This window comes from Toxotes jaculatrix, chromosome 14 (assembly GCF_017976425.1).
Source record: "Toxotes jaculatrix isolate fToxJac2 chromosome 14, fToxJac2.pri, whole genome shotgun sequence".
Lineage (NCBI taxonomy): Eukaryota > Metazoa > Chordata > Actinopteri > Toxotidae > Toxotes > Toxotes jaculatrix.
The window spans coordinates 7,281,854-7,293,746 of record NC_054407.1 but is presented as its reverse complement, the minus strand read 5'-3'; the positions used below and the strand labels follow the sequence as shown (position 1 = coordinate 7,293,746).

General features: G+C 40.9%; 1 protein-coding gene across 1 annotated transcript; it reads left to right on the top strand.

Annotated features, from left to right (window-relative positions):
- Nucleotides 1-11,155, top strand: dis3l2 (DIS3 like 3'-5' exoribonuclease 2). The gene is made up of 21 exons (XM_041055573.1): nt 1-85; nt 648-1,431; nt 1,511-1,641; nt 1,738-1,791; nt 2,039-2,140; nt 2,328-2,511; nt 2,739-2,803; nt 3,268-3,497; nt 3,578-3,751; nt 3,872-3,951; nt 4,091-4,203; nt 4,409-4,516; nt 4,693-4,926; nt 5,763-5,842; nt 5,986-6,169; nt 6,516-6,602; nt 6,848-6,995; nt 7,333-7,463; nt 7,932-8,036; nt 8,528-8,632; nt 9,078-11,155. Exons 2-21 carry the CDS (start codon nt 672-674, stop codon nt 9,177-9,179), a joined length of 3,177 nt encoding a protein of 1,058 aa, XP_040911507.1. The 5' UTR covers nt 1-85; nt 648-671; the 3' UTR covers nt 9,180-11,155.
- Nucleotides 11,156-11,893: the final 738 nt, after the last annotated feature.

Here is an 11,893-nt window from a genome sequence, read left to right as displayed (position 1 = left end):
GAAGAAGAAGAGGAAGCGAATAGAATCGATATCAGTTTGCCCTGAAAGACAGTTAAGTAACAGAGCTTTCACCGGAGTGAATAAGGTAATGTGGAAAATGTGAAGTTTGACAGCCTGTCCGTATATTTTCGAGTCGTTTATTGTGATCAGAGTCGTGGTCTGTCTGACGGACAAGTGGTTACTTGCAGTTAGGGCAGTTACGTGAAACGCACTCGGCGTTGCGATTTGCTAGCTGATGCTAATATTTGTTAACTGACGTTAGTTAACTGCTGGCTGCTAGCAATGATATTTTTGAACATGTAAAGACTTTAAATGCGATGACAATGGGATGATACCGCCGTTGTTCTCTTGTATAGTCATTATGCCATGTAATGTAATTTTAGCTAACATGATCTCGTTTAACTTCCACTCATGTTTACGTTTGAAATGATGTAAAGTGAGTGGGCTAGTGAGCAACAAGTCAGCTGCGGCAGAGCTGCTTTCATTTTCACCTCATTTAGGTAATGACTTCCTCTTTTCTGTATATTCTGAGACCACTGAATTGTAAGCTTTGATGCTTAATTAAAACTGCATTGTCTGAAAGTTCTATTTATTGACTCTGCCTCGAACGGCAGCACTCACAGAGGATGATCTTTGCTCTTTTTCAGAGATAGTATTTTAAGGATTGCCATATGGATTCTCCTCGGCAGTCGAAGAAGGCCAATCTGAAACGAGAGCCGAAGCGCGGCCAGAATCAGTCAAGCACTCCTCCTCAGAAAGATGCCTATGCCAGACTTCTCAGCCAGCACCGCAGCGCCAAGTTCAGTTTGTATCTGGAACAATATGCAAAGGACTTGTCACGTCAGAGGGAAGGAAATGAGCCCAGCACACTTCTGAACGCCCAGAGTGACAGGATGAACATACCACAGCGGAAAAGGGACCAAGTGCCTAATGATTTCTCTGATTCCAGTGACTTCTCCCCCTCCTCCTTGAAAAGTAAAGGTGAAGACAGTTCACTCTCTTTGTACATGGAGAAACTAAGCAGTCAAAATGCTCAGCAGGACTGTGACAGGAAGCAAGGTGTGCGTGACAGACAGCGATGGGGACAGAGAAGGGACACCACCACCAGCCATGACGGAGACATCGAATCTGGGGAGGAGTTCAGCTCTGTAACACCTAATGACTCGACCAAACACCAGAAGCAGCAGAAGAAAAACAAGGACTCAAATAGAGATGTTGTCTCAAAAGAGACCAAGTCTTTTGTTGGACTTCCCCAGTCTCCAAAGAAAGCCAGTACAAGTGGACAGGAGCAAGAGAAAATGAAGTCGAAGAAAAAGAATTTGCCAAAGCACCCAGAAGAGGAGAGAAGCAGGGAGAGGATTGGGGTTGACACTTTGATGTCAAGGCCCAAGTCTCCTCATAACATAGACAAAAAACCGCAGCAGCCCAGAGGTAAATTGTAGGTTAGTTTTTGAGATGTTAATTCTCAGTGTAGGTAAATTTATTATTAAATCCATTATTTCTTTTACAGCTTCATCCACCATTTCTCCTGCTGATAAAAGTAAGAACAAAGGAGGCAGAGGATCAAGGAAACAAGTGTTTGAATCCTACATGTTGTCAGAGGAGGTTTCCAGAGGCCTTAAGAGAGGAGAGCTCATTCAGGTACACAGTAACAGTTCCTGTTTTACTGTCTCTGGTAATCCAGCCTTGGGGTCATTGTGTTCAGAGTCAAGTTCATTGTAAAATTTTCCTCTGCAGGGACAATTAAGAATCAACCCTAAGAAGTTCCATGAAGCTTTCATCCCATCTCCTGTGAGTTAACATAACTTATTTTCAGGCATCTTGTCCTGCTAACAAATTTGGCACATCATGTTTTCCCGTCTAACCTGTCTGTTAAGTTCTACACAACACCTGGTAGCTATCCTGTAGCATGTCTGCATAGAGAATGTAACTTGGCACGTGATTTCATTGTATTAGTCGGTACCTTAACATCCATCTTGAAAGGTTTGCATCAGAATTTAGAAAGGCAAGAGACAAACCATCGTTTGAATGTTTGCAGAATGACACACGGGACATATTTCTGGATGGGATTGTAGCTCGCAACAGAGCTCTGAATGGAGACATTGTGGTGGTGCAAGTCCTACCTCAGGAGCAGTGGAAGGTAAACTACACTCATCTATCTTTACATATTGTACTTTTAGTTTGCAAGCTCCATGTCTTAAACTTTGGCACCAGATTTTCAAAGTTTTCTCTCTATTACAGGGTCTGTTTTAGCCTTTTTCCAATAAGACAGTAAAACACACGAGTGATGACTGATAAACAGGTGATGCATGTTTGTGTCTGTCCAGGTTGTGAGGTCAGATACAGACTGTGAGGGTGCCAGTGAGTCAGAGACCCAGAGAGAGCACATGGCGCAAAAAATGCAGAAGAAGACAGAGGCCACCCCGAGGCCTGATGTTATTGTGGAGGACCAGTATAGCGACCAGGATGAACTCAACAGCAAATTTCAGAATACCACGATCACCGACACAGGTACTGTGAAGTAGCAGTGAATGTAACAGCCTCTGCAAATCATGATTAATACAGAAACGGTGGTATCCCATTATACAATATCTCTGCTGATTTTTGATAATGGTCAGTAAGCACTGGGTTTGAATATATATTTACGATTCTGAAGAGCATGTCAATGCACAGACGGTCCTCAAAAACAGTAGTTCAGCTGATCTGTATTTATTTTTCCTTTCATCTGATGGAAACAGGGGGACTTCTGGAAGACCCCTCAATCCCACGGTCCAATGGTGAAATAGTCCAAAAGACTGCTAAAGTGAGCTTCCTACCTATGTGTTACTCTTTTTCTCTTTCAACCCTTTCCTTCCACTGACTGTTTAAAACTCGGCCCAGACTGAAATAACCACACTAATGCAGGACTTCCCTGCTCAACACGAGGCTGTCATTTTTCTGTAAACTCCACTGAGTGCTTAACCCGTCGCCTAACAAGTTTCCCTGTGTAAAACTAAATTATGAAAAACAACCTCAGGATCTAGAGTTTGCCTTCTAATACCACTACAGCTCTGCTTGTTATTTCATTTGTTCCTCAGCAGTGTTTTTACCTTATGTTTCTTCTGCACAGCATATTTTTTAGAACTCATATTTTTACATGGTTAAAATGAGAGAATTTGCAGGAAAAACCCAAACGTTACTGAAATGATTCAGCAGTTTTGATGCTGCTGTGCTTACTGAACTGAATTCCTTACTATACTTCCCTCATCCTCTGCGTTTGTCCGTCAGGTGGTGTACATTGTTGAGAAAAAACACTCAAGAGCTGTGACAGGTTTCCTGAAGTTCCTACCAGACAAGCCCTTTGCCATGTTCTCCCCCGTGGACCACCGGGTGCCACGGATTAACATTCCCCTGGCCGACTGTCCCGAAGACTTCAGTTCCCGTCCAGGCGACTACACCAACACTCTATTCATCTGTCGCATCACCGACTGGGCAGCTGACAGCAACTTCGCAGAAGGGTGTGCATAGATACACGATACAGTAAACAGTGTCACTCTGGACAACCATCCTGATTGTGTCTAAATATTTTCCCCCTCAGCCGACTGGCAAAGAGCCTGGGTCAAGCTGGAGAAATCGAGCCAGAGACAGAGGGCATCCTGATAGAGTACGATGTGGATTTTTCTGAGTTCTCAGATGAGGTGTTAGACTGCCTCCCCAAGAACCTGCCCTGGACCATCCCACCTGAGGAGATGAAGAGCAGGAGAGACCTGAGGTAGGACTGTGACAACCCCTCATACTCTTTACAATATAATTGGACTAGTGATCGTTTCAAGCTTTGCCCTCCAATGTCAGCAAGCCTTCATATGAGTGACAAACTGTTTATTGCTTGTAGGAAGGAGTGTATCTTCACGATTGACCCTGCGACAGCCAGAGACCTGGACGATGCCCTGTCCTGTAAACAGCTCCCAGATGGTAAAATGATGTTCGATGCTCAGTGATGATGATGATGAAGAAGAACTTGAAGACTTGATGGTTTATGCTCATAATGAAGGATTGTGTGTTTTGGGAGGTTTTGTTTATAGGATGTCTTCATTTGATGTTTTTAACACAGGAAACTTTGAGGTGGGAGTCCACATTGCTGACGTGAGTTATTTTGTGGAGGAGAACAACGCTCTGGATGCCATCGCCAGCCAAAGAGCGACTAGTGTGTACCTTGTTCAGAAGGTGAGTACTCCCTAACACTTGTTTTCAAAAATAAATTAGCTGCTTCATATGGGATCATATTTCAAACTACTTGTTGACCTCGCAGATGTTGTTGCACATGTCAGTGTGTCATTTGACTGATGTGACTGCAGATTTCTCTGTAGTGGCTCAATAAGTATTATATCTTTCTTTCTTTTTTTTGTTTGTTTGTATTGTTATTTTCCAGGTGATCCCCATGTTACCCAGGCTGCTCTGTGAGGAGCTGTGCAGTCTCAACCCTCTCACCGACAGACTCACTTTCTCTGTCATTTGGAAAATCACACCCGAGGGGAAGGTAGGATCATTTACAATTGATGGACCTGTTAGAGTTGCACAGGTGTAGAGTGGTGAGAGGTCTGATGGATGATTAAGTTGAAATTGAATTGACAAGCTTTTGGTGTCTTAGTTATTAATTTTTTTTTTCTTGATTCATCTCATTGGTTCATTTTGTCTCACTTGTCCACCCCGCAGATCCTGAGTGAGTGGTTTGGCCGCTCAGTGATCCGCTCCTGTGTGAAGTTGTCATACGACCACGCTCAGAGCATGATCGAGGCCCCTGAGAAGATGTTCTCAGCTGAGGAGCTGCCACCCGTGGACCCTGTTCACCCCATTGATGAGATCCACCAGGCTGTGCTCAACCTGCACTCTATTGCCAAGAACCTCAGAGCTCAGCGCTTCTCAGGCGGAGCCCTCAGACTAGACCAGGTTGGTCCTGCATACCTGGTGGTTGACTGCATTATCCTGTCTGTCCTATGTCTTTTGTAAACAATGCATGACAGAAACAAAGGAAAGAGAGTATGATTATTAACCTATTTGAGGTTTCAGTACAGGTTCTTTGAGTGTGGGAAATGAATTTCATAATTTGTATCATAAACTTTCAGAGTTTGGAAAATATTTTAAGCACTAGTCTTGAAATATGGCAAAATAATTTCATTTCAGAATTTAGTCTGAGCTGCTACTAATTAGAGCAAAAGGATAAATTCAAAATCTATAATAACAAAATCTGTGTAATCTGACTGTTATTGGAAGAATGTAACCAGAAAAACTGTCAAGTAGACATTAATCAAATTCATTCGACGTTGTTGAACTAGTAGTAATCCACTAAATCATCTGCACTTAGATTTAATCTCTCAATTAATTGTCTGTCAGCGTAAGTTACTATAATGATGCAACACAGAGTAGATGGGATTTTTAATTGTCATTTTAGTTAATCCTTTGTTTTGTAGCCTTTAGTATCTCAGTTAGTATCTCAGTTAATCTGTCTGTTTTTTGTAGGGCTTCCTTTCATAGTTAAGGAATAGGACGTGGTAAATTGTGAGCAGCTGCTGATGGTTTTGACACTCCTCATGTTTGCTTTATTTCAAAATGAGAGCACACAGTTATCAAATATAGGAAGAGATTTAACAAAATTATTGGAGCTGACATGAAACATGAAATAACATGAAATAAGAAATGTATAGGGAAAAAAGAGATAATTAACTTTGCCAGCTTTCTAACATTATTTTATATAAATGCATTGTGTTTTTTTTTTTTTGTTTCAGCTGAAACTGTCTTTCACCCTGGACAAAGAGAGCATGATGCCTCAAGGCTGCTATGTTTACCAGTACAGAGACAGTAACAAGTACGTAACAAACCCTCCTCAGATGCATCTGTGTCTGCTTCTCTTCTAAAACACACATGTATTTGACAATCAAGTATTTCTTGATCAGTCTGGAAACATGTGTGAACATCAGTCCTCCTTTAACTCATAACTCTGCTGTCTAGGTTGGTGGAGGAGTTCATGCTGCTGGCCAACATTGCCACTGCCCACCACATCTACGGCAAATTCCCTGAGCTGGCCCTGCTCAGACGCCATCCTCCACCGAAAGCCAAGATGGTGGATGAGCTGCAGGAGCTGTGTGACCAGTTGGGCATCGACATTGACCTGTCCTCTGCAGGAGCATTGCATGTCAGTATTCATTCATTCAGATGTAGCCTGATGTCTAATCTCTCAGATACAGTTAGAAAACATGTTTTGTCCTAAATGGAAATAGTACAAGGCCAAAGGGTGTGTGTTCTCTCTGCTGAGCTTTAGGATTGTCTTCAAGTGAGCCAGTTCAAAAGTACAATATTACTTTAATTTTCTTAAATGGTCTATTTGTTTCCCTCTCTCAGGCATATCACTGTGTATCTGAAGCTCAGTCAGTAACTGACAGAACCTTTGAGTCTCTTACTGAAAATGATGTAAAAGAATAACCAAGTATTAATGATTAAATTGTTTTATTTATTTATTTTTTTTTTTCTCCAACATGCAGAAGAGTCTTAATACCACTCTCGGAGATGATGAGTACACCAGTGCCAGAAAAGAAGTCCTCACCCACATGTGCTCCAGACCCATGCAGGTTAGAGCCCTGTAGCCACTGCTGACAGGCATCTGCCATGTTCAGGAGAAAATATGCTGCATTTCATGTTTTTCTTTTGGAACTTTAATTTAACAACCTTGTGTGGAATACACATGCAAAAATTGAATTGAAGAATAAGAATAACTTATAATAAGAATAACTTGATATATTTAATTACCAGATGATATACTATGAATATGTTGGATCAGTTTCTGTAATTAATCTGAGTTATTGGTGTTTCCCAGATGGCATTGTACTTCTGCTCAGGTGCTCTGAAGGAGGAGCAGTTTTTTAAACACTACGCCCTCAACGTTCCTCTCTACACACACTTCACATCACCCATCAGGCGCTACGCTGACATCATTGTGCACCGGCTGCTGGCTTCGTCCCTGAGTGCGTACCTTCTTTACTCTCAGACACACACATTTAGACAAATAACAGAATGTCTTGTTTGGTACGGACAGTGCTTCAGTTGTGTTGCAGGACATATCTGGTCGTTGATGTAGAAGAGAAATGCAGAAAAGAACAAAGCAGCCTCAGACCTGACGTTGAGTTGATGCATTGTTTGTCCTGTTGCCTCTGCCATTGTTTCTGGACTTCCTGCCTCTGTCTGCCCCTGCTGTGTGTGTCTTTGTCAATAATATATGTGAATTATTTGTGTTTTTTTTTTTTTTTTTTTGTGGCTCATACTCATTAGCTTCATGTCTGTCCACTCCATGTTTGCATACAGAGTGTGGGCCTCCCTTAGGGCTGTCGACTGAAGAAGTGTCCAAACAGGCATCACGTTGCAATGACAAGAAGACGATGTCAAAGAGAGTCCAGGAGCTCAGCTCTGAGCTCTTCTTTGGAGTGTTTGTAAAGGTGGGTAATAAAATGAGACCATGCTGTCAACAAGTGAGACCAGTGAAAACATATATTTCTGCTATATCCACAGAACATAAATACATTGTTCACGAAAGTTGGGTTTTACATGTGGGTTTAGTTCATCTTTTGTTTTGAAGTCTTAATAATTTCGGTTAATCTGTCTGTTGTTGGTGGGGTTTCCTTTCATAGTTAGGAAATAGATGGTAAATTCTGTGCAGCTGCTGGTGGTTTTTTACACTCCTCCGTTGTTTATCTCAAAGTGTGAGGAAATGTTTTATATTCTCTCTGAAAATGATTAGCTCTCTTCACCCCAGTTCTTCAATTTCATATTATTCTGCGGAAGAGTAATTTTGCCAGCCCACTGTGGCTCTGACCCTGGGCGATCATGGAGTTGGAGTTTATCTTGTATCCTCCTCAAAAGAAAACGTAATAAACTGTAAGCCATGGTTGGTCTGTTCTCCACAGGAGTGTGGCCCCCTGGACTCTGAGGCCATGGTGATGGGGGTGTTGGATCAGTCCTTTGATGTGCTGGTTCTCCGCTATGGAGTGCAGAAACGGATCTACTGCAAGGTCAGCTGCAACTCACTCCATTTACAGGGAACGGTTTAATGGTTTCTATATATATAAAAACGAAGCTGAGCAGATGAGTATTTTCAGTTTTTCAGATGCACTAAACTAAAGTTATAGAAAGCAATACTTTCAACTTTCTATCAACATATGTGCATACATTTTATTGTATTTTTTTTTTTTTTTTTTAGATATTACCTTTTATGTTCTGAAACACTTTAAAAGTCTTACTGTTTGCTCCTTTATTATGCAGTTGGCATAATTAGAGATATTTGACTGTGTAGTCAGTTCAGCTCAGTCATTCATCATACGCAAGTTCGCTTTTATTCACAAGAAAGAAAAAAGCTCATTGAAGAGAGAGAGAGAGAAATGAGACAGTCCAGAGAGTGATGGTCTGACAGTACGAAAACAAAACCGTCCAACGAGTCAGCGCCACAGTGGTAGGTCAAGTGTTTCATCTGAAACCGTTTGAAACCATTTGTCTCCACCTTCAGTCTGTCGCGGGCCTGGACTCATTTCACCATCGTAAGGTGGGGAAGAAATCTGAGCTGACTCTGGTCTGGACACCAGAGGACTCAGAGAAACCTCCAGTAGAGCAGGTGAGAACCACTACCACGGAAAATGCTTTAATTATGGTCTGACCTGCCAGTAGGTTGTTAAAAGTTATTTAATATACATTCAAATGGAGAAAGAGATTTAAGGTTTCATAGTACACAAAAGATACACAGAATGTTATCTCTGTAACAGTAATACCAAAGGAGTTAATTCTTTAATCACTGGTTTGATAATATATAAAAGCAATGAGACAGAGAAATACCAAACTTCATGTTAGTGCTATATCCTCTGAAGTATTAGAGTTTTGTTTGATTGTTCTCAGCAAAAATATATGAAAACATTAAATACAGGAGAAAACAAGGTTGCTAACTTGGAGTTAGCTAGCTAGCTGTGTTTTCTAATTATCAGCATGGTTAGGAAGTGTCTTAGACCAAGCAGTTTGGCAGACGTTGTAATTGCAATGTTCATCAGTTGTTGTTTCCTGTACAGGTCGTCTCCATCTTCACGTTGGTGGACGTGCAGCTCAAAGCCGACAGTGCACCGATGAAATACAGCGCCGTTCTCAAGAGGCCTGACGACAGCGGATCATAAACACTGCACGGTGCCCTGAGCCGCACAGACACTTCACTGGAAGTTTGAATTGCACATTTTCTTTAGTGTTGATTTGACATGTAGCTTAGAAGCACTGTTACTGTGGTAAGCTAGGATGTCACTGGTCAGATCAGAGTCAGATTCCATTTGCAATTCCTGCTGAGTTTCAGGCTCAGCTTGAAGGACCACTCCATGCTTTTCATGTTTCAGCCCACTTACTGCAAATGACCCACACACACACACACATATACATGACTGCTGCTCATTTTCCAAGGTATATTTTAATGTTTATTTTTTTAATAAGCAGTGAACGTCTTTTCTTCCGGCTTTTCTTTAGTTTATATTCATTTCCATAATTTACAGAATTCAACATTTATAGTCTTGCCACGTGTCCATTACAGGAATAAGGTCTGTAATGGTGTGCTTTGGAAAATGGTTGGCCGTCATCTAAATCACCTGTGTGGACTTACAGTAAGTGGTTTAAAACAAAAAGTAGTAAAAACCAATATATCTGTTTAAGCCTGAAAGAAGGGCAGAGTTTTTATGTACCTCAGTAAGGATTTCAAATTGAATTTGGGCTCAGGTCTGACTGTGAAAGAACCAAGGCAGCAATGAGTTTTACTTTGCTGTCCATTTATTGACCTAATGAGGTCAGTTTTGATGTGATGTAATTGTTGCACACAGTGTAATGTGTGAAAACAGACTTTTAACTGTTTTCAGTTTAACACCAGTGACTGGTTTCCTGAATCCAGACAGAGGAGAGACCCGTATTTGTGTTAGCAAACAACATAGTATACCACACTACTGAATTTTACTTCCTGGGTTATGTTTGGCTGCGGTGGTTGTGAGGGTCGCAGAGGAGCTACGTGGGTAAAATAGTAAATGTGTAGCAGTAATAGCACAAAAAAAAGTTTGACTACATCAGATTGACAGAACAGGTAAAGTAACATTTGCATAGGAACAAAATACCACCAGGCATGTTGTCAGCCATGACTTTTTATATTGCCAGTGTGTGTATTTATTGTGTTTTATACAGGAAGAGTTTTATTTTGGATTTTTGCGGGGTGTCAGTCAGTCATGTGAACGGCCACGTCAGGTGACTTTCATGTCACAGTCTGTTAAAATGAGGGTCATATTACCTATTGTACTCTGGTCTAAACTGAAGTAACTGAGGTGTGCAATTGAGGCCAAAGCTTCATCATTTAGCAACTCATTGTTATTGTTTTTAATACAAAACATGGGAGTGACTTGAATGTGAATCGCTGCTGAAAATAGTTGGTGGCCTTAAGATCTTAATTAATTTTATGTTGGCTGATGAGCTTACAGTGCTTCCAACTGTTTGTTTTAATTATTTTTATTTTTAATTCTCAAACTTGATTTGTGCAGCACAGGTACTTTATGGACCTCATCAATATCAACTGTGATTTTCAGTGGTCAGTGCAGCTGCACCAATATAAAATGGATATGGGTCTGATCTTTGCTTTAAAGGAGTCCGTGTGCCTCTTTAGTTGTCACACACTGTGATTCTGATTGAACGGTGCCATGTAGTCACACAGTTTAGCTGCTACGTCTGCACAGTTATTTGTTCAGTTGTTGGACATCAAATTCCTTTTGTTAGGCGGATTTCTGAAAGACGACCAGCTAATGCTTTAAAGTTGTTTTGTTTCACGTGGACTTACCCTATGTGACATGAGCTTTAAATGTATTTTTAAACCCGCAAGTGGTTAGTAGTTGAAAACAGTTGTAATTGTAAATGTGTTTTTGTGAAACGTTGAATCGGTTGAAAAAAAAAAAAAAAAAACAGTTTCTCACGTCTGAAAAACATTTAAGTAACGTCTGTGTATCTTTTGCAAAGTGTACTGTCACCTGTAACTTTCATTCTGGTCAGTAATCAAATGCATTTGTTCTCTGCTAAACCATTAAACAGAGCAATAGACAGTTGTCTTCATCTCTAAATAAATACATGCATGAAATCCACTGGGAAAATAATTACTAATTGTGTGCATTTTTTTCCCACTGATTTTGACAGCTACATTTTGGTAGTGATGGTAAAGTCACTGAAGATGAGGAGAGGAACACAGTTTCTACTCAAACACAAATTAGTGAGTGACCCCTGCTGTTGGTGACACATTGATGACTCCTCGTGGATTACGCTGTGGCAGTACGCTCCCCTGTTTAGTTGATACAGTGAATCAACACAGATTATCTGTGGCTACTTTATTACCAGGGAGTGTCGGTAATTAATTGACCATAAACACAGTCTAGCAGTATGTAGTAGATTGTGATTTAGAGTTAAGTCACAGTTGATGGCTCTGCCTGTATAAACCACAGGTTCTGTATATTCCACACCCAATGAACTAACACCAGGTGAAATAAAACCTTCTCAAACATTTTTCTTTTTAAAAGGAAAGATTTTAGGACTGGTTGACCTAACATTGTGCCAAGCTGTCGTGAAATTTCAGGTCTCCTTAAAGCTGCTACAACCAGTATTTTACCTTAAAAAAGGTTCATTTGTAGTGATGAAGCCATAGAGAATTATCACCTCACTCAGATTTCTCCATCAGCTCTACAGAGCTTCATACTTCATACTTTTTTTTTTTCGCCCCCGTGAGGCCAAAAACTCTCAGCTAATCATATCCACCATGAGCTACTGGTCTTACCAGACTACTTAGGGCTGTCGCAGCAAAACCCTTGAGAGTCACTTTAAAACACAA

Excerpts from the sequence above, each read along its gene's own strand:
- dis3l2 (XM_041055573.1), top strand. The coding sequence starts at position 672 with ATGGATTCTCCTCGGCAGTCGAAGAAGGCCAATCTGAAACGAGAGCCG. Across the intron at positions 2,804-3,267 it reads TAGTCCAAAAGACTGCTAAA|GTGGTGTACATTGTTGAGAA; the intron begins GTGAGCTTCCTA and ends TTTGTCCGTCAG. Across the intron at positions 8,037-8,527 it reads AGAAACGGATCTACTGCAAG|TCTGTCGCGGGCCTGGACTC; the intron begins GTCAGCTGCAAC and ends CTCCACCTTCAG.